General features: G+C 29.4%; 3 protein-coding genes and 1 non-coding gene across 5 annotated transcripts; all 4 read right to left on the reverse strand.

Annotated features, from left to right (window-relative positions):
* Positions 1 to 325: 325 nt before the first annotated feature.
* On the reverse strand, positions 326 to 6,160 carry LOC100794312 (probable glucan 1,3-beta-glucosidase A). 2 transcript variants are annotated; one of them, XM_003542476.5, is made up of 8 exons: positions 5,703 to 6,160; positions 5,340 to 5,459; positions 5,006 to 5,191; positions 4,158 to 4,316; positions 2,920 to 3,089; positions 2,004 to 2,159; positions 1,307 to 1,665; positions 326 to 783 (listed from the first exon to the last, which is right to left on the reverse strand). In XM_003542476.5, the coding sequence occupies exons 1-8, from the start codon at positions 5,895 to 5,897 to the stop codon at positions 602 to 604; spliced, it is 1,527 nt and encodes a 508-aa protein (XP_003542524.1). In that variant the 5' UTR covers positions 5,898 to 6,160; the 3' UTR covers positions 326 to 601. The 2 variants fall into 2 exon arrangements, with proteins under 2 accessions (XP_003542524.1, XP_006593568.1); XM_006593505.4 differs by lacking the exon at positions 5,703 to 6,160 and adding an exon at positions 5,557 to 5,604.
* Positions 6,161 to 7,920: 1,760 nt separating this feature from the next.
* On the reverse strand, positions 7,921 to 7,982 carry MIR4404 (microRNA MIR4404). Its single transcript, NR_048743.1, has one exon. It is a non-coding gene; the product is annotated as a microRNA MIR4404 (primary transcript).
* Positions 7,983 to 8,082: 100 nt separating this feature from the next.
* Positions 8,083 to 10,894, reverse strand: LOC121173272 (probable 3-hydroxyisobutyrate dehydrogenase, mitochondrial). The gene is made up of 3 exons (XM_041007927.1): positions 10,757 to 10,894; positions 9,873 to 10,015; positions 8,083 to 8,645 (listed from the first exon to the last, which is right to left on the reverse strand). Exons 1-3 carry the CDS (start codon positions 10,892 to 10,894, stop codon positions 8,549 to 8,551), a joined length of 378 nt encoding a protein of 125 aa, XP_040863861.1. The 3' UTR covers positions 8,083 to 8,548.
* Positions 10,895 to 15,377: 4,483 nt separating this feature from the next.
* On the reverse strand, positions 15,378 to 20,061 carry LOC100790619 (probable glucan 1,3-beta-glucosidase A). The gene is made up of 8 exons (XM_003542469.5): positions 19,723 to 20,061; positions 19,356 to 19,475; positions 18,943 to 19,128; positions 18,330 to 18,488; positions 17,512 to 17,681; positions 16,998 to 17,153; positions 16,517 to 16,869; positions 15,378 to 15,811 (listed from the first exon to the last, which is right to left on the reverse strand). The coding sequence occupies exons 1-8, from the start codon at positions 19,915 to 19,917 to the stop codon at positions 15,630 to 15,632; spliced, it is 1,521 nt and encodes a 506-aa protein (XP_003542517.1). The 5' UTR covers positions 19,918 to 20,061; the 3' UTR covers positions 15,378 to 15,629.
* Between the last annotated feature and the right edge of the window lie 2,191 nt (positions 20,062 to 22,252).

Consider the following 22,252-nt stretch of genomic DNA (forward strand, 5'->3'; position numbering starts at 1 on the left):
TAACTGGGCAGAAGAAAGTGTGATGTTAACACTCTAAAAAAGAATTTATAGTAGTTGTTCTTTAACATATCATTAAAGTTAATATACGTTGACAATGGTTTAAAACTAGTAATAACATAAAGAAATATCACCATTTTTAAACATTCGAATAGTTACTAATTATCATAGCCTTAATATAGATTTTTTAACCGTTGAATTTTTTAAATAATGTAATTTGTACTAATTTTACTAAGTGATCCTAATTAATTAATACAATACTATCCATAACATTTCCTTATAAAAATGAAGATGTTAGCACATTTTTTTGCTTAACAAAAGTTGTTGCAAATTAAATTTATTAGAACAATAATATATTATCTATTAAGTTAACATAGACGATACGTTCCATTATTTTTAATCTTCTTTTTTTCTTATGAAATTATTTTTAATCTTCTTCGCTAATTGAAAATTTTACAACTTTGTTATTTACTTTCTGCGGTAAAGAAAGTCAAAGCTCTAAAGTTTGGCATGCCTATAATCATAATTGTTAAGGAGAGATCACAGAGGATAGATTATGGCAGAGAATTGAATCATATAGCTCCTAAGAAGAAACTGGAAGTTTCTAAATTTTAACGTAACCATTCTCGATCATCCACTCCAAATTCCAATACTTGTTGGCATTTTTGAGAGCCCAATAAGCCCACCCAAATGTAGCTCGCCCAAAAACATCTAATTGGGCCTTAGCAAATCTTTGGAAGTCCTCTTTGGTAGCATTCTTAACCCGCCAATCAGCAACCCATTCACCTCGAATTGGAATAAAATATCAAGTTTAAAAATTAAATGATGTAAAATTGTAAAATAAATTAAAATGGTTATCATTTAATTCTTTAACAGTGGCAAAGGATAAGAAAATAATATATATGAGAAAATATTTATAATTTTATAAATGATACACATCATATTAATATTTTAAAGTAATATTTTCTATCTTCAATATTTCAAATCATTACACATTTTAAATGTAAGGAAAATTTTACAGTCAATCATCATTATTGAAGACAAATAATGCATTGTAGACATTCTATATAATGTGAACCATACCAACATGTTAATTAAATAATCGAATTATTATTAAAATAGTTTTATTTAAAAAGTATTCTCATAAAATGGTGGTTGAAATCTATTCATATATTTAAAGTGGAACAAATTATGAAAGAAATCTAGTTGATTGTATAAGATGCGGGAGTGTTATAAATTTCTTATTACTGTATTTAATTTTTAGGGATAAAAATATTAAAATGAAATGAAGGGTCATTTAAAGACTTACCAACAAAAGTAAGAGGACCATTTCCGTTTGAGGTTGTAATATTATTCAACTGTGATGATCGGTTGGTGTAGATGAAATCAATGTTTTGTTGGGCAGACATGTTTTCAAATACATCATCAAAGATGTTGTAGTAGTGAACATCAATCACAGATCGCATAAGGCCATTGGCAAGAGGAAAGAGTTCCTTGGGCTTTGAGGGTCCTATCCTATTTGACAACACCACAAAAGCTGTGGGGGAGTGTCTTCTCACAGCATCGTAGCCAGCCTTGTAATACTTGTTCAACATCTCTAGTGTCACACCAGGCGAGAGAGGCTCGTTCAAGAGCTCAACTGCATAAAAGCTTGGCCTCTTCGCATACCTACCATAGGTAAAAAATATTTAGAGATGTGGTGCTTATTTTTTTTATCCCTCAGAATTGAACAAAATATAAAAAAGTTTATAACTCTCATATAGCATGTTCAACCATCTTAACTATACTTCATTGATATTTATACAACAATTTATATAAAAATATTTTTTATTTCTTTTTATCGCATCATTTGCATTTCATACTTTTTTTCCTAGTTGTAAAATTTGTTGTGCATAAAATATTTTTCAAATATTTATGAGTTCAATCATATATATAGTAGCATGTTAAATTTAAAAGGTGTAGATGATGTACAAAACAGTTTAAGACCAATATACAGAGTTATGAACCTTGCAGTTAGGAATTCTATAACACGAACTGTTTGGAGAATGTTTTTGTTTGTTTTTCCCCATTCTTGAGAACCATCTCTTGAACCACCATGCTGAAAGCCATTTTGTGAACCGGGTGCTGCGTGAAGATCAATGATGATTTTCAATCCATATTTCCTGTAGATAAATCGTTCATTCGAATAGTTATATATATATATATATATATATATATATATATATATATATATATATATATATATATATATATATATATATATATATATATATATATATATATATATATAAAGATATCAAATAATTTTGAATTAATAAAAAATTTATAAATATGATCTAGGAAAAAAGAGGTTCCAATTCAATAGTGAACTTTGAGATACGAGTATTTTTTTATCATCAACAATGTCACCTAATAATTTTTGTTAGTGAGAATATTTGAACTCACGATTTTTTTTCCTCATTCATTTTATCTTCGTTACGAATTCAATCGTATAATTTTGAATTGAGATAAGAGTATTCAATTAAAAATAATTGAATAGCATGGTAACTTGAAAAAAATGAAAATTTATTAAATGATATAATTTTTTGTATAACTTACATTGAAATAATTTGATGTATCACACACACATATTTTAATTAAATACACAATTCAAACCATTAATTTTAATTTAATAGTTATTAGTAAATATTCCCATGATAAAGAGTTGGTTTTACATCTTAAAAGGCGTATTTTTATTTTGGGATAAACATAATTTAATAAAATTAATTAATTTTTAATAAGTGTAATTTTTTATGATAGAGACCGAAAGGGAGTGTATATTATCATGATTGTGTTTTGTATTTTTCTTAAAATAAATCTTTGGCACTTATCATAAAAGGAGCACATTTTGTTTATGTATAGGCATTTAGTTTATGTACTTACTGTGCCCACAAGAAGGCATTGTCTAGTGCATGCAAGGAACCTCCCACATATGGCCAGGGTGGATTTGGATCACTTGCTATCCACCAGCCTACTGGAATTCTGGCAGCGTTTAATCCATTACTGGCTATGAATTTAAAATCATTTTCCACAATAAAAGTACTCCAATGTTCCTAAAAACACAAACGCACCACATATCAATCATTCATGTTAATTACCACGTGCAAAAGATATATATTTTAGTTTTATCTGTGTACAGAGACAATAACAAAGTTAATTTGAATTAAGTTGTTGGGAAAACTATTCAAATCCTCTACTATTAGGCTGAACCTTAGTGAGTTTAGATATTTAATAAGGTTTGATGACATTATCATAATCTTGAAAAAAATTAAATAGATAAAAACAAAAATTGGCAATGCACTTCAAGAAAATCAAACCCATACTTGCTAATTAATTCTGCAAGTCTTAGTTTGGAGTTTGGACCATCCATGTGATCGGGGAAAATAATGATGAAATTGACATACAACAACAATTTTGATGGCAACCGTACTGCCTGTATTATTTTCAGGACCGCACATAATCTAATTTATTTATTAAGATTACTTTACTATATTTTGAAAATATTTCTTGTATTGACAAGTAAAGTTTCATGCAGATTTTATTAGATAATTCGAGCTTGTTCCCTACTCCAGGAGCCAGCATGAAACTTGATCATCTATTAGTAAAAAAAAAATATTTTAAAAAATGTCAAATAGTAAATATATCAATATATTATATACCGTTACTTATTTATTAAGGAAAAATAATTTAATTCTTTAAAAATGGACTTCAATTATATATACTCATAAATAGACTTGGTTTAGAAGCAAATCATTTAACAAGCCTTGAAATAGAAAAGATGTATGCAGGATATAGATATAGGCATTTGATATTATATATATATATATATATATATATATATATATATATATATATATATATATATATATATATATATATATAGAGAGAGAGAGAGAGAGAGAGAGAGATAAAAGTGTTAAAAAACTATCTTTTCTAAGAATCAAGAGTCTTCGTTTCTTTCTTCTTTTATTTTAATAAGCGAAATAATAAATTTTAGGAGTACAGGAGGTTCTCTAATTCTTATACACAATATACACACAAGTGTAAGCTAATTAATCAGATTTTGACCTGCACTTATACACACAAGTGGCCGATTCATGATTGTGAATTGGTGATGTTACCTTCATAACTTGGGGAGCTTTTGTGGGCCCATAACCGTTTGTGACTTGGAATTCCCCTTGCAACCTTGCAGCTATTGTCATCACAAAAATGGTTGGGTCATCATCTTCCCATTCTCTCACCTCTGAAACATCTGCAGTCACCAGCTCCTGGGTCTTAGCCTGCAACTCCATTTCACAATTTGCATCATTTACCCTTATACTACAATCCACATATGTGGCATAATAATAATAATAATAATAATAATAATAATAATAATAATAATAATAATCCTTAATTTACACCACAATTACAATGTTTTCTCAAAAGCTATAGTAACACTTTTTTTTCACCGGTGTGTTTAATTAAACTAACTTATAATTCAGTAGCTAAAAGCTTATAAATTAACTTAAGTTTATAAGTTATTATAAGCTAGGAGTCGAGAACTTAAAAATTTATAAATTAACTGACTGAAGGTTAATTGAACTAGTTTGTAAACTGGTCAAATTAATAATTTATACAAGCTACGTACTAGAGTGACTTATCAGCCACATTTTTGTATCATATTGATCTCTTTTATTAATTAAAATCCATATGATTCTCAATAATTAAATTGGGAATTAGACCTATCAAATAAGAAATCGAAACCACATGTTTAATTAAATTCACGAGAGAATATATTGAAAAGAGAGAGCAAGAGAGTATTTTGATATATCATCATTTCTCATGTATATGGTCTATGACATTTGTTGACTATTTTTGTTCACAATCTTCTCTTCAATATATATGTGTGTGTGGCAGTAGAAGTATTTTAATGTCTCCATTTTTTTGTTGAAAGAATATTAGAATAGTTAAAAACGCAGAGGCTCACCTGCAAGAAGTATCCATTAGAAGCTTTGATTCGAATTCGACTTGAATTGTCACTTTCCTTAACTATATGAAATGTCTCAGAATAAGTGCAAATATTGGAAACAGCAACAACGTTAATCCCATCTAACCCAACAAACTGTTTGTTAAACACCCTCAATCTGAAAGTATCCTCGTTTATCCTCCACAACTATACACAATATAATAACAGGTAATTAACATTATGATAAAAAAAATAACATGCAAGTTGCAATCACTTTCTAACGCAATTCAGTTGTAAATTGTAATTAATTAATGAATAGATGATAGAATTCATAAGATATAAAGCTATAGCTCACTCTAAATGTTTCCCAACCCGAAGCATCTGTGCAATTTGCAACTAGGATTGTTCCTCCTCCGGACTCAGCACAAAGATACTTCCCTGTCATCACAGACTTGAACTGAAGACCAGTTCCATCCTACAAAAATTCAGAGAAGAAATTTGGGATGTATTTATGAGAGATAAGTGTATATTATGAAGATAAAAGAAAATGAGATATAAAGATAATCATATACCATATGATATATTATATACGCTCTAGCTATTTTTTTATTATGTTTAACTTAATAGAACTGAAACAACGGGTATATGATATATATATATATATCCTGATAGTTGTAGTGCAATTAATTAATGATTAACTATTAACATATTTACTGACCAAGAAGTCTTTATTTGGAATGCCATCGAACAGAGACGGTTTCATCCAACCTTCAGTAACGAGCCAACCACCTAGATTAACTGCTTTCACTTGAAATTGAGCATTTAGTCTTCCATGGGACAAGGAAACCATACTAAACAAGATAACAAAGTTAAGAAGCCATATTTTGAGGTTGACACAACTCGTCATCGTCATTGGATGTCTGTGATCTTTATCTCTCTATCTTGAAACGATTTTGCTCATGAATATATATATATATATATATAGGGAATGAAGAAGTGTAGTGTAGTCAAAATCTAGAAGCTCTCACTAATATATTATTGAGGTTGACACAAATCGTCATCATTAGATGTGTGTGATCTTTATCTCTCTCAATACCTTGAAATGATTTTGCTCACGAATTATGTATATATATGAATGAAGACGTGTAGTGTAGTCAAAATCTAGAAGCTCTTATCAATGGTATAGTACGCGGTTTATGATATTAAATATATACCAATAATAGGAATTGGCGTCTTTATAGTTGAAATTTCACCACCGCATTCCTTCCACCACTTTCTTTTCCTATCCTTCATGTCATTGCCTCGTTAATTTCAATTTTCTGTTGACTTGTATTTTCTCCAGGAATGAACATACTAGCATTTTTTTATATTTTAAATTAACTATTATTATTTAAGGTTAATTAGATTAAGTGTTTTTTATAGTCCAATTTAGTAATAATTAACTTGTCTATAATGGGTTGAAGCAGCCATGGAAGAATCAAACATTATTGTCTTGTTGATGTCGTTTAGCGGTTGAGGGAAGTGATTGATCTCTGTGATTTGTTAAGCTGTGTAATTTGTTAATCCAATCCAACTGTATAATATATATAATAGTTTTTAAAGACCTAAAATTAGAACTATCAGATATAAGTTTCACATGTGACTAAGAATTTTCATGAATTTATAAGAAAAATTGAGTTATACATTAACCATAATTTTTTACGAAAAAATCCTATTAGTTGTGTTATAAAAACTTACTAATAAATCAAAATGAATTATGTTATTCATGAGATTTATTTAATACAAAATATTTTATCGTCAATTTTATATTACAGAATAAGGTAGTTATTGCGTGAATTAACGAGTTTCAACAGTGCTAGCAATAACTCCTTAAAAAAAACAGTGCTAGCAATAACATTGTTTTATTTATTTTATTTTAAAAATAAAGGATGAAGACTTCCATTATTTTGAACCTTCGTCAATAATGAAAGGATCTACAACTTTGATATTTCTTCCCTTCTTGAAGTGCAGGAACCTAAAGGATCTATAAGTAGACATAATTATAATCATCACCATTGATATGGAGAAATAGTAAAAGGGCATAATATATGGTAGGAATAGAAAGTGCATACTGCAAGAAGGAGTTTTTAAAATTTAATATAATCATTCTTGATCATCTATTCCAAACTCCAATGATTCTTGAAATTCTTGAGAGTCCAATAAGACCACCCAAATGTCGCTCGCTCAAAAACATCTAATTCGGCTTTTGCAAATCTTTGATAATCCTCTTTAGTAGCCCCGTCAACATACCACTCAGCAGCCCATTCACCTTGAATGAGAATAATGTGGACCCAATATAATTTGAAACTTTAATTAATTAAATAACATCCAATCCAAAATAAAATTAGAAGTTACAATAGTTCATTCCCGGTGGAATATAATAAATTAAGAAATACATCTTGCATGATTATTTTAAACTTATATGTATATTTGAAATGTAATGCTATTATATCTCGTTTTCATTTATTTATTTGATTCTCTTTAATTTTACCAATTCAAACGTAGGAAAAAAAAGTGTATGTGATTTCTTACCTACGAAAATAAGAGTGCCATTTTGCGTTGTAGATGAAATCAATGTTCTCAAAATACTTCATAAAAGAGAGATTGTAGTAGTGGACATCAATCACGCATTGCCAAAGGCCGAAGAGTTCCTTGGTGATTGAGATTTCTAGTTGACAGATCAAGCCTATTTGATAACACCGCATAAGCTGTGGGGTGTTGCTAGGTGCACCAACGTTATTGCTGGTGCATCCAGCATCCTTTAAAAATTTCACAAATGTCCCTATTTTTTTTCCTTGTGCGGATTAAGTTAATCCGTAAAAGACTCACAGATCAACTTAATCTGCAAAAGTCTCCTACGGATCAAGTTGATCCGTTGACGATTGGCGAATCAACTTGATCCGTGAAAGACTCGCGAATCAAGTGCGGATTAAGTTGATCCGCCAGTCTTCCACGAATTAATTTGATCCGTATGTTGATTTTACTTCTACGGATCAAGTTTGACTTATGGATCAAGTTAATCCATAAGTCTTCTACGAATCAACAACGGATCAACTTGATAGAGTGTTGGGTCAAATTGTGGATTGGCAAGAGTGGGAAGAATTTGAATGTTGAAGAGGATGAATTGCAAGAGATTTCAGAGGATGAGATGGAGCTCGAGAGATAGGAAGAATATGAATACAAATTTCAAGAAAATCCAAGAGATAAGGTGTTGGGTCATGCTCGGAAGGTGGAGGGATCAGTGAGGAAGAAGACGAATGCAAGAAAAGAGCAGAGAAAGAGCAAAGAGGAGAGAATGGCTATAAAACAAAAGGAGAGGGAGGAGGAGTTGAAACGCTTAAAGAATTTAAAGAAGCAGGAAATACAGAAGGTTAAAAAGATAATGAAGACTGCAGGGATCCATGATGATGATATTATCCCATTGTCCATGGCAAAAATTGAAGAGGAATTTGACCCAGAGGAGTATGATAGAATGATGAAGAAGGCATTTGACGAGAAATATTATAATGCAGAGGATGCTGACCCTTACTTATCATGAGGTTCGTCCATTCCAGAGTAATAATGACGGAAAGCACATGAAAAGTCTTTGGCTTCATGGCCAACGCTGCAGAGCTTAGTATATCTGCACAAAAAATTCATTAGTAAACAAACTGCTAATACTACATATACTAAGGAGTAAGATGTTGCTAGATTCAAGTCTTTTGCCTGGAGCACACATACAATTAATTCGACTTATTTTTAAAAACCAAAAATTCAAACTAAAGCAAACACACTTGTAGAAACAGATTTTTTAGAAAAATCATTACACTTTATTTAGCAGGTTATATATAATTTTGTATAAAATCCAACATCAGGTTTCACAAAACAAAAAGTTAAGAAAGGCATCCAAGAAATGTATAATAGATTGCTAGGAACAAAGTGAGAATAGTAAACGAAAAGAGAAACAACATGAGTCAATTAGTTATTTCTAAGTTGAAAATAATTTTAACAAGAATTTCTTCTTTTTTTGTAAGTTTCCCAAATAAATTTCAGTATATATCAAATTGGTCATTCTTATTACTGTTATCGTGTGTCCTTGCTCTTGTATCCCCACACCCTTAGCTGTGAGACTAATCTAGTTTGGGTTGAAATTGTCCCTCTTAGCAATGCATTTTTGCAAGCTTGAACTGTTGAAATCAATGATTATTAGTGGTCTAAATTTAGCGTAGTTGAATCCCATTGTTATGACTATTCATACTAAAGATTTCCAAGTGGCACAATCATCAGAAATTTAGAATTAAACATTTTCAAGTTGAGTTAAAGCTCAACTTGTAAGCATCGCTGTAATCAATGCAACTTCAACATATTATTTTGATAATCTAAATACCAAAACTTTAACCTTCTAAAAAATTCCTTAACAGTTGTGAACTAAGCTATAAATGGAACGTTTATTGCTGGAAAAGGAAGCATATTTTTGTTATCAGGAGAAAACTACAAGGGTCTCAAAAAGTATACAACAAGATAACAGATATGAGGATAGTAATTTTTGAGGAAAACACCAATACTGAGATAGGAATATTTCACTAGCAGTGAAGCTATGTCAACTGTCAAGGCAACTAGTTATGTGTCTCTCACACAGTGTACTTCAACATTATGGCCTTTCGAACTTCATGGTACTTTCATTTGTATTAGGGGAACCATACTCCTACATTCTACTTCATATCTATTCCTTTATAGCTACAATATGACAATACTAATTCTAAGGCCCCTAAGAATCATTGCCACTACATATTGTTAATGATGCTGACTAAACCAATATAATTCTACAGCTAGTTGTCACATTGACTCGACAGAGAAAAGAGCCACATACCTACTCCAACAGTTAGCACTGGAGCAGTTAAATAAATTTGTCAAGGTGCTGGCAGAAACACCTAGAGATTGGCCTAGAGCAAGAGCTTCTGATATTCCCAACATGCAAACAGCCAAAGCCAAATTATTGTAAATTTTTGCAGCCTAATAACAAAACCCAGGACAAAATATGTGACTTACAGTTAAACAGGCAATTGGGAGTACCCATAAACCTATTCAATGTCATCTTGCTTGTCAATAACTCTTCCCTCATGCTTCAAGAAGGACATTTGTGTGGAAGTTCTCTGAACTTTATTAACTCAGTGGAAGAATGTTGTGTTTCGATCCCCATCAATGAGCCAATCAAGTCTAGCCTTTTGCTTCCAAAACTCGTTCTAGAATTTAAAGCTTGTTGGAGCTCCTTGTGGAAGCAATGCCTTCCAAGATCACTTTGATGATGCTAAAGAATCAAGAGTTAAGAAAATTCTCAAGAATCAAGATTCAAGATTCAAGAATCAAGTTTCAAGATTTAAGATTCAAGAATCAAGAGAAGACTCAATCAAGATAAGTACTAAAAAAGTTTTCCAAAACATTGAGTAGCACAAGAAGTTTTCACAAAATCATTACCAAAGAGTTTTTACTCTCTTGTAATCGATTACCAGTGTTTTAAAACATTAGATTTCAAATTTCAACAGTTTTAAATCATTTTAAACTTATGTAATCGATTACACAATACTTGTAATCGATTACCAGAGCTTCTAAACATTTTGATTTTCAAAATTTAAACTGAGGAGTCACATTTGTTGATGTGTAATAGATTACACACCTTAATGGTAATTGATTACTAGTGACTGATTTTGAAAAATAAATTATTATTAAAATAAAATAAAAGCCACATATTTAAACTAAGGAGTCGCTGCCTGTGGGCAGATGCGGTAGGCCTTCGCCGTTAGGGACATCATTATCATCATCACTCTTGTCTCCTCCATGGGTTTTTCCTATTGCTCGGCCTAAAGCACAACCGAGACCTTTAATTCTAACCATTATCTACACAATATTATTAAAATTATTGTGTATTTTTGTTTAAATCATTTTTTTAAATGTTTAAATATTTTGAATTTTTTCTTCAATCATTTCTAAATAATCAACAATGTTAACATATTTTGAATTTTTTATTCAATCATTTTTAAATAACTAACAATGTTAAATCATTTTTAATTTTTCCTTCAATCACTCTTTGAAACTAACTAACAATGTTAAAATATTTTTTTAACTAACTAACAATTTTAAAATCTTTTACATTTTCGTTTAAATCATTTTTGAAAACAAACAAAGTTAAATTATTTTAGATGGTTGATTCAATTTTTTTTAAAAGTAATAAAATTAAATTATTTTCAATGTTTGTTTCAATATTTTATAAAACTAACAAAATTCAATTATTTTAAATGTTTGTTTCAAAATTTTTTAACACTAATATAATTAAATTATTTTTTATGTTTGTTTCAAAATTTTTTAACACTAATATAATTAAATTATTTTTTATGTTTGTTTCAATATTTTATAAAACTAACAAAATTAAATTATTTTAAATGTTTGTTTCAATATTTTATAAAACTAAGAAAATTAAATTATTTTAAATGGTTGTTTAAATTTTTTTAAAAACTAATAAAATTAAATTATTTTCAATGTTTGTTTCAATATTTTATAAAACTAAAAAAATTAAATTATTTTAAATGGTTGTTTCAAAAAAATTTAAAACTAATAAAATTAAATTATTTTCAATGTTTGTTTCAATATTTCATAAAACTAACAAAATTAAATTATTTTAATTATATTTTCAATGTCTTCACCTGCAACAACCCCATGAATTAAATTATAAAACTAACAAAATTAAATTATTTCAACAAATAAATTTAAATAAACTAACTCATAATAATGTCTTGAAATCCACAATTTACCTAATAAGAACTACTAACTATTTTTATGTCAACTCAAACAGTCGCTTATATGTGGTGGAAGCATTATTTTGATTTCAATTTACTTTCACCCCAAAAAAAAAAAAATTGAAAAGATTGAGAAAAAAAATTGAGAAAATTGAGAAAAAAAAATTGAGAAAAAAAAAACAATTTCTTCCCGTCATCACCTAATAAGAGAGTGGAATTGTAAGATTGACTAGATAGTTAAATGGAGAAAGAAGAATAAGAGATCTGAGTTTGAATCTCTTGCTTAATATTCTAACAAAATGAATGACTAACATTAACTGGTATAAAAAACGAATTAGAGAGCTAGCTATAAACATAAGCCTAGAAGAATACATATATATGATTGTAACTCAAACATTTATATATTTACTAACCAAGAAGTCTTTATTTGAAAGGCGATGGAAGAGAGAAGGTTATTGAGGAGGGTTTACTAACCAAGAAGTCTTTATTTGGAAGGCCATCCAAGAGAGAAGGTTATTGAGGAGGATAATGAGTCATCAGTATCTCTATGAAAAAAATTTAAATCACACTTTAACTCAAAAACTTAAGATTTAGGTTTATGAATTTTTTCTTCATTTATATATTTTTCTACTTCTACTCGATGTGAGATTTCAGTTCACACTTAGTCCGACATAGCGCTCCATTTCTATTGTACTAAATTTGATATATTATAACAATTTTTTTTATTATGTATTGGGAATGGTTGGTGCATCCCCAAATTATTATATTTATTAAATATAATATACATGCAATTAATTTTAATAATATTATCAAATATTATATTTATGAAATATATTAAGATAAATAATGTTACCATTATAGTATCTTAAAAAATATGTTAACAAGGAAAATATTTAATAGACACTAAATGTGTTATCCAACACCTAGAGAGTAAAAAAAAATAACAAATATAATAAAGTTTATGATGCGATGAGAAGAGAGATAGACATAAATGAAAAGTATTGATAATGTGTTTAAAATAAATGATAATTTGTACATCATTAAGAATCTTTTATATTAAAAGTGTTGATAAAGTGTTTAAAATAAATGATAATTTATGTATCATTGTATATACTTCTTAAAATACTCATATAATATAATTCATCAGGATACTTAAAAATATAAAAGTGCATGTAAGTAAGTAAATCCTTCTTCTGCTCAAGATTTGCTAACATACCACGACGTGATTTTTATAATGAAACCTTAGTGAGTTATAATTACAATTATCTTAAAATACATTTAAAGTATAACTTGTTAATGTAAAACTTATAAATAGATAAGTAGGTGTATGTAAGCAAATTTCTAGCAAGTATTATACTTATTAAATATAATATATTTATTTGATATAATAAATGTAATTCTAATATATGTTCAATAAACATATATATTAAAAGAATTTATAAATATTGAAAATTTATTTTTAAATAAAATATAATTATTACAAATTTAATACTTGTGTGATTGTATTCACTAAAAAAATGTATTACTGTTTATAAAATTTAATGTAATAATTTAAATGTATATTAGTGTATATATATATACACGAATGTATAATAATTTATATCATAAATTCAATTCTACATTACTATTTTAATAAGTTATTTTTAATCAGTTTGAATTTAGCTATATGTTTTAAAATTATATTTATAGGGTAAGTGAAAGATAACTTGGTAGACTAAAATTATGTTATTATATATTTTAATTTAAAATATTTTAATAAATATTCTTTAATGGTGTTAAGTTAAGTTGAGTCAACTATATATTCAAATATAACATGTGAGGAACAATGTAGTATATAATTTATTCTATATAAGAAGGAAGAACAATGGGTATGTTTGTTTAAATATAAAAAAAATTAAAATATTTTTTTTAAAAAAGTAATTTTTTAGAAGAGGATAATATTGTAGTGGGTTTGCATTGGATTAACAGATCGATTTGCAACACTAATTTGCGATACTGGTGGGATTTGATCTCTACTTATTAGATATTTAATGCTGGTGTTTTGGTTCGAATCATGGGTCAATTTGCTATGCATTAAAAAAGTGAGTTTGATGTAAAATAATGTTGTTTTTATAAGAAAAATAATTTATAATTTTTTTTAAATAAGACTAGTTTATTCTTTTATAGAAAAAAATAAAAAAATAATTTAGTTATTATCTCTATTTCTATTTATAAGAATCAATCCATAATATTAATTATTCAGTAAAAAAATCCATAATATTGATTGTATTGGTTATTTTTATACAAAATATCCATAGTTAATTATACAATAACAAACAACTAATAGAAGAGAGAGAAAAAGCATGGATGACAAGGATAGTTTTGAGGGAGAAAAAAATTGAGAACAGATTTATTTTTACCAACTAAATTAATCACTTGCTTAATTTAGATAATTGATGAGGCCAAATTCTAATTGTTTTAAAAAGTTAAAACAAACATATAAAAAACTAAAATTAGTTATCTTTTAACAAGAAGTTATTCTTTTATGGGGAAAAAAAACTGTAACAAACATACCCATGTTGTGTGTATGATGGTTTCCTCAATTATTACAAGTATTTAACACACATGTCAATCCTAAAAAAAATTGATAGGAACATGGTATTTCTCAGCAAGTGATATTAGAAACCCGAACCAATTTGTGATCCTAAAAAATACACCTTATTTAAATGTTGATAAAATTACTATCAGGGAGAGGTTTCTCATAGGGGGAGAAAATATTTTTTTTTTATCAATAAATGTTAGTCTGTTAGAATGTTAGTTTTTTTTTTTTGTCAGTTAGAGGTCCTTTAAAGTATGTTTCTAAATTGAATTGTGATGGATTCATGGAGAAATCAACAAGCAAGGCTCTTGCTTGGGGGATCCTTCGTGATCATTGTGGGCATGCAGGTTATTTTTGCTTTCTCTGCTCATATTGGAGCTTGTTCAGTAGTAGCTGTTGAACTTTGGGTTATCTTGATAGGGATTCAAATTGCATGGAATCGTGGCTCTAAGAAATTAATTGTTGAATCTGATTATTTGATCTCTATTTCGCTGTTGATGCATGAATGTCCTACATTTCATAATTGTTTTAGCTTGATCCACAACATTCACGAGTTTGTCTTGGATAGAGGTGAGGTTCAGTGGTCTCATACTCTTCGTGAAGGGAACCAAGTGGCAGATATATTCTGTTGCTAGCTTTGGTCTATCATTGATATTGTTTGATGTTGTTTATTCTTTTCTTTTAAATAATGTTGTCATGACTGATGTATCTGCTACCGCTTTTTCTCGAGGATTTTAGTGTTCTTGTTTAGGGTTCCTCCCCTTTTATTCAAAAAAAAAAATATATGTTTCTAAATTAAGTATGGATGTATTAATCCTTATATTTATTTAATTCAAAGTATATCATAATCTTCACTGACTATAATTCTCAAGTAGATACATCATCGCTCATTCACTTTCGACGTAAGATCAATTTATAAGTTTTATCCTTTCTCTTAATGTTCACTAACCTCATATATAAAAAGAATAATAAATAAAAAGAAAAGAAAAAAGAGACTACAAAACACTTTTTCAATTGTTTGCTTCACCCTTTCCCGCTCTCCAAAATCAAAAGAACAGAAGAGGATGATGCAAGACTTCCATTACACTTTATGTTTCTAATTTCTTCTAATAAAAGCTACAACCTCCCCCCTTCCTTTGTGGGGTGAAATGTAAGAAGGGTCTAAAACTTAACTCAAGTATAATCATAATTTTTATGGAGGGATAATTTGGGAGGGGGGTGATAGTGAGAGGAAGTGTTGGCCTCAATAAGAAATTTTCTACAGTTTGATATAACCATTCTTGACCATCCACTCCAAACTCCAGTGATTGTTGACGTTTTTGAAAGCCCAATAAGCCCACCCAAATGTTGCTCGCCCATAAACGTCTAATTGAGCCTTGGCGAACCTTTGATAATCTTCTTTTGTAGCTCCGTTGACTTGCCATTCAGCAACCCATTCGCCTTTAATTCAAAAGTAATTATTGAGATAGTTTGAATCTTAATTTAAAAAACATTTATATTTTTTGTGTCTAAACTTTTTCAGACTTTTGCTTCTTGTTTCTAATCTAAATTTTGAATGGTTAAAGTCCTTAAATTTTTTTGGTTATGACTTTTAGTTGATGTTGTAAAATAACAATACTAACTAATAACATAACAATACTATTTATCGTCCATAGCTTATCATGTCATCAAGAATTTTAATAGGATAAATACATATAATTTTTTGTTAAATTATGTTTTTAATCTCTCATTTACTAGTATGATGTCATAAATTGTTCTTCAAGACAAGAGATTAAAAATTTAATTTATCTAAAAAAATTACACATGAATTTTTTGTCAAATTTTTTTATGAGATGACAATTTACTGCTATTATGTAATTAGTTAACATTTTTACTTGATAACTAAAAGTGGTAATGGAGAAAAATTTAGAAACTTTGACGGGTTACTATTTAGATTAGGGATTAAAAATAAAAATCCAAAAAAAAAAATTAGGACTAAAAAGATAATAAATTTAAAATTCTAAATTATTATGTATGTTGACATTTTTAACATTATTAGTTAAGATTTCTTAATTACTTTTTCTCTAAAGTGAAGGAAGTCAAATTCGTATATTTTAAAGAAAATTACATAATCCCAAGTCACCATTAAATGAAGGGTAGACTTACCAACAAAAGTAAGAGGGCCATTGGAGGTTGTAACAAAACTCAACTGTGATGAGCGATTGTTGTAGATGAAATCAATGTTCTGTTGGACAGTCATGTCATTAAATACATCTTGAAAGAGGTTGTAGTAGTGAACATCAATCACAGATCGCATAAGGCCATTTGCAAGAGGGAAGAGTTCCCTAGGATTTGAGGGTCCTATCCTATTTGATAACACCACATAAGCTGTGGAAGAGTGCTTGCGCACTGCTTCATAACCAGCCTTATAGTACTTGTTCAAGGCCTCTAGTGTCACACCAGGTGAGAGAGGCTCATTTATTAGCTCAACAGCATAAAGGCTTTGGCATTTTGCGTACCTGAAATGCAAGCAATAGGGAATGACTTTATATCTTGAATGTATAATTGCAAATATAGTATATTACAATTAATTAGAACATAAAAATGACGTATAAAACTTTGTCCTGTATATATGTAAGATATAAACCTTGCAGTTAGGAAGTCTATAACATGAACTGTTTGTTGAATGGTTTCATCTGTTTTTCCCCATTCTTGTGAACCATCTCTTGAAGAGCTGTGCTCAAAACCATTTTGAGAACCGGGTGCAGCATGAAGATCAAGGATGATTTTCAATCCATATTTCCTGCAAGTTGATCATTAATTAAATCCAATATTGTTCTATCAATGTGCTATATTAGTCATCCTCAACTAACCCGTTTGCATTTTTGGAATTATCTAGCTAAATTCATATAAGCACTAGAAAATAAAGTTTTTTTAGGCTTTTTTTTGTCTTTCCACGAGTATTCCTAGTCCACTAGGTCAAAAACTTATCTCGGTTGCAGTAGTATCACTGTCACTAGTTCGAAGGATTTTCACACTCGGTAGGAATTAAACATGAAATTCTCCGCTAAATAAACTGTTCCCATAACGTGTGAGCACAGAGTGTTTAATCACTACGTCAACCAATCGATTTAGAAAGTTTATTTAGTTTATGGACTTACTGTGCCCACAAAAAGGCTTTGTCTAATGCATTCAAGGAACCTCCAACATATGGTGGGGGCGGAGTTGGATCACTTGCTATCCACCAGCCGATTGGAATTCTAACAGCATTCAGTCCATTACTTGCTATGAACTTGAAATCATCTTCAACTATAAAAGTTTTCCAATGTTCCTGTGGGAACACACACCGTCAACCATTAATCACGCACCAAATTGCTGGATAAACATCAAGAATTTGGACCATTATATGTGCATGAGTAGGATTGGCATATGCAAACAATAATTAATAATAGATGACAGTTGTAAGAATTTTCGCAACTATGTGACAGCCATCATTCTTGAAAGCTAAAGGTTTTTCAATTGGACCAACCTTTTCATGCGTGCATAAATGTAAGAAACAAAGCAACTGTAAATATCAATATTACGTCATACTTTGATATAAGAACCATACATGCAATAAATAATTAAAAAGAAAACTAATATATAGTGTTAAAAATAAGAGATATATAAAATTCAGAAGCAATCGTATATACCATAAAAAATAATAAGCTCTGAATATACATGTACATGGGGAGACATATTTGGTTTTGATTATATTCAAACTTCAAAGAATGTTTGTTTGTTTTTTTTCTTCAAAAACTTTAATTAGTTGAAGGACTTTCAATTTCTAAACATGTAAATAAAAATCAAACTAAAGCAAACAGTCATTAGGCCTTGTGATTATAGTTCATTCTTTTGACCTATATATATCTCATGCTACCGACATGATCTGCAAATTTTGGCAATGTTTTTCAATTCTTTGACTTTTTTATTGTGTTACCTTCATAACTTGGTGAGCTTTTGTGGGACCATAACCACTTGTTACTTGGTATTCTCCTTGCATCCTTTTACCAATTGTCATTACAAAAACAGATGGATCATCATCTCCCCATCCGTTGACCTCTGATCCATCAGCAGTGACCAAATCCTCTGTCTTGGCCTGCAACAACCGCATGAATAAAATAGTACTCTTACGTATACATCCATCCTTAACAGTTAAAACATCAAACTCTTTGTATGCATAAATCGCTACATACTTTAAGACTATCATGTGTCTTTAGTGCATTTATATGATCATAATTGATCTCTAAATGACTCGTAATCAAATTATTCAATTAAAAAACAAAGTTAATAAAACTCGATTATGTGTTACATGGAGATTATCTAGACCATAATCATCTCATACTATATAATAATTTCTCCTTCGTCCGTGCCCTAATTACAAGATCAATAATTTACCTGATAAGAAGAACCACTAACTATTTTTATGTCAACTCAAATAGTTCTGTATGTGGTGGAAGCATTATTTTGATTTCCTTGTTATTTTAACCATCTTTCACCAACAGAAAAGTAGAAGGAAGAGACAAAGAAGCAGAGGAGGGAGGAACTATCACCTGCAGGAAGTATCCATTGGAAGCTTTGATTCGAACACGGTTAGAATTATCACTTTCTTTTACGACATGAAATGTTAAAGAATCAGTGGAAATATTGGAAACAGCAACGACGTTAATCCCATCCAACCCCACAAACTGTTTGTTGAACACCCTGAATCTGAAAGTGTCCTCATTTAGCCTCCACAACTGTACACAATATAACAGGTAACATCATGAGAATATAATAGTCCATAGGATTATATCTTAGAATTTGAGTTTGAGCTTAACTTAATTCAAGAAAGTCCGTAAGATGAAAGTTATTTTTTACTTATATACTTTAATTTAATCATGTTATATTATTAGTCCACATGACATCTTCAACACTACAATCAATTAAAGAATGAATAATATAACACATAGGATAGCTCACGCACTGCAAATGTTTCCCAACCCGAAGCAGAGGTGCGATTTGCAACTATGATGGTTCCTCCACCAGACTCAGCACAAAGATATTTTCGTGTTGTCACGGACTTGAACTGAAGACCAGTTCCATCCTACAAAAATTGAGAGAAACAATTTCTTCCCATCATCGCAAAATAAGAGAGCTATAAATAAACATCTTATAACGTGTATCAGAGTTTAACTCAATTATATAAATCGGGTTTTAAGATGAGGATTGCCCCAGATATATACACTGCTTTGGTCATATCACGAATCAATGTAGGATTTTCAACAAAACAAAAGCATAAAAGAATACGTATATAGGATAATTGTAACACAAACATTTATATATTTACTAACCAAGAAGTCTTTATTTGGAATGCCATCGAAGAGAGAAGGTTTCATCCAACCTTCAGTAACCAACCAACCACCTAGATTAACTGCTCTCACTCGAAAATTTGCATTTGCTCTTCTTCCATGGGACAAAGAAAGAATACTAAACAAGGTAACAAAGTTAAGAAGCCATATTTTGAGGTTGACATAACTGGTCATCATTATTAGATGCTTGTGATCTTTGTCTCTCTACCTTGAGATGATTTTGCTTAGGAATTATATGCTCATATAGGGAAGGAAGAAGTGGAGTCAAAATCTAGAAACTCTGAACAATCGCAGTTTTTTGTTAATGAATGTAATACCTATATATAATAGGAATTGGCGTACTATATACGTCTTTATAGTTGAAATTCCACCACTGCATTACTGGCCACCACCGTCTTTTTGTCATTGACTCGTGATTTTCAATTGACTTGTATTTTCTCCACAGGGTTTAAACGTGTTTGCATTCTTTTTATTTTAAATTATCTATTATATATGGTTGGATTATCTATTTTTTATAGTTAAATTTAGTATTAACTTATCTAATAAGTGTTGAAGGCTTGAAGCAGCAGTTGAAGAAATCAAGCATTGTGGTTTCTTTAGCATTTGAGTGAGGTGAATATATCTGCGTGATTTAGTCAATCCAAACATTAATTGAATCTAGAAGCGTACTCTTATAAGTTACAGATTAGTTCTTCATATATATATATATGGGCACTCCAAGAAATTTTGTGGACCCTTTCCAGATCCACCATCTTGTATTTTATCTGTTTTTTTTCTTCTAAAGAGACCAATCATTTTATATAGTTGTTTTTTTTTTCATATATTGTCGTGTTTGCATCCTAAACACCAAATTTTGAAGAGTACTTTATTATGGGATAACATCAGCCTTTCACTTAAGAGAGCTCCTAGAGTCCTCTTGGGTTCTTTTCTTTCGCACCCACCATATAGTTATTATTATAAAGAATTATTATGAGTAATGGTCATTTTAAATTTTAATTATATATTTAATTAACAAATATTTATTATAATTATTATTTTCATAAAACATTTTAAAGTAATGAAACTAAAAATATAATATAATATATATAAGTAAAATAGAATTAAACACAAGTATTAAGATACTATTTAATTAATGCTATTAGTATTATATTTGTATAAATATATAAATAAATTTATATTTTTCTATAAATTATTATTTATTATATTTATTAAATATAATATATAAATAGTTTTATAATATTATAAAACATTACATTTAATAATATAGTATTTAATTATTATAACATGGTAACAAAAACAAATATGTATATTAAATGTATAATTCTTTTAATGAGTCTATAAATATTCAAAATATATTTTTAAGTGAAACGTAATTATTACAACAATTTATATGTATGTATTAGATTAATTTAACAACAATTTATCTCATAATATCTATTCTTTATTATTATTTTAATTAGTTTAAATTAATTATATTATTAATTAAAAAAATCTTTATCGAGTAATTGAAGGATAACTTGGTAAACTAAAATTATTTCAGTATATATTTTAATACTAAAAATTAAGTATAAGTATTTAACAAACATGTCAATTCTTAAAAAATTGATAAGGATATGGTATTTGTTAACAATATTTGAAACCGGAACCAATTAACTTGTGATCCTGATTTGGACACCTATATTTAGTTGTAGATACCCGAAGATGGGGGAATCCATCTAGGAGTGGTTATTAAGGGAGCTATATATGGACAGAACCTTGATCCAAAAAGCAAGATAAAAGGTCCTGCTAGTAGTTGATGTTCCTCATCACATAATGGATATATATTCCTCCTCAAAAATCCATGTTATTTCTCCACTTCCAAATCCACCAAACTGTTAATCTGAACAGGTAACCATATCCACTGGGCACTGGCCCCACTGTCCCCAATACCTTGATTAACTGTTTTTACTCCAAACTCGGGTTTTTGTGCTCCATGGGACAAGGAAAGCATACTAAACATCGTAACCAAGTTAGGAAGTCATACTTTAAGGTTATAACACAGCTCATCATGATTAGAGATGTCTGCGATCTTTGTTAATTTCTCTACCTTTAAATGATTATGCTCACTATGCTATATAATTATTCCTTGTTTCTCTTGTATTGATGCTAAGTGTTCATGTTTCAAAAGATTATACAATTTATCAATTTTCTTCTTGGTATCTAGAGCCTTTGTAAACACCTTGCCACACCATGACTTCCTTGTCTCTAAATATTAGCAATTTCATCACTCTCAGACTCACCCCTACAAACTACCCACTATGGCGTGAACAAGCCTTAGCATTAGCAGAAAGTCAAGACTTGGTTGGTCACCTTACGAATGATGATCCAGCTCCCCCTAAATACACCACACCAAATTCCAATGACACAACAAACACAGAAAATTTTGTTCCAAAATTAACTGACGAATTCATTGCTTGGCGCAAGACAGATCATCTTCTTCAAGGGTGGATAATCGGAACACTCTCTGAGGAAG

The sequence above is a fragment of the Glycine max genome, chromosome 13, assembly GCF_000004515.6.
Source record: "Glycine max cultivar Williams 82 chromosome 13, Glycine_max_v4.0, whole genome shotgun sequence".
In the NCBI taxonomy this organism is placed as follows: Eukaryota; Viridiplantae; Streptophyta; class Magnoliopsida; order Fabales; family Fabaceae; genus Glycine; species Glycine max.

Bases quoted from the DNA above. Each gene is read 5' to 3' on its own strand.
- LOC100794312 (XM_003542476.5), bottom strand. From the start codon at position 5,897: ATGACGATGACGAGTTGTGTCAACCTCAAAATATGGCTTCTTAACTTT. The intron at 5,460-5,702 runs GTCAGTAAATAT...GAATTTTTGTAG, and splicing joins TTCCAAATAAAGACTTCTTG to GATGGAACTGGTCTTCAGTT. The intron at 4,317-5,005 runs GTGAGCCTCTGC...ATGGAGTTGCAG, and splicing joins CTAATGGATACTTCTTGCAG to GCTAAGACCCAGGAGCTGGT.
- LOC121173272 (XM_041007927.1), bottom strand. From the start codon at position 10,894: ATGGTTAGAATTAAAGGTCTCGGTTGTGCTTTAGGCCGAGCAATAGGA. The intron at 10,016-10,756 runs GTTTAAATATGT...TTTTGTTATTAG, and splicing joins CCACAGGCAGCGACTCCTTA to GCTGCAAAAATTTACAATAA. The intron at 8,646-9,872 runs GTATGTGGCTCT...TTTTTTGTGCAG, and splicing joins AGTGCTAACTGTTGGAGTAG to ATATACTAAGCTCTGCAGCG.
- LOC100790619 (XM_003542469.5), bottom strand. From the start codon at position 19,917: ATGATGACCAGTTATGTCAACCTCAAAATATGGCTTCTTAACTTTGTT. The intron at 17,682-18,329 runs GTAACACAATAA...GTGTTCCCACAG, and splicing joins AAGCTCACCAAGTTATGAAG to GAACATTGGAAAACTTTTAT. The intron at 16,870-16,997 runs GTTTATATCTTA...CTTGCATTTCAG, and splicing joins ATAGACTTCCTAACTGCAAG to GTACGCAAAATGCCAAAGCC.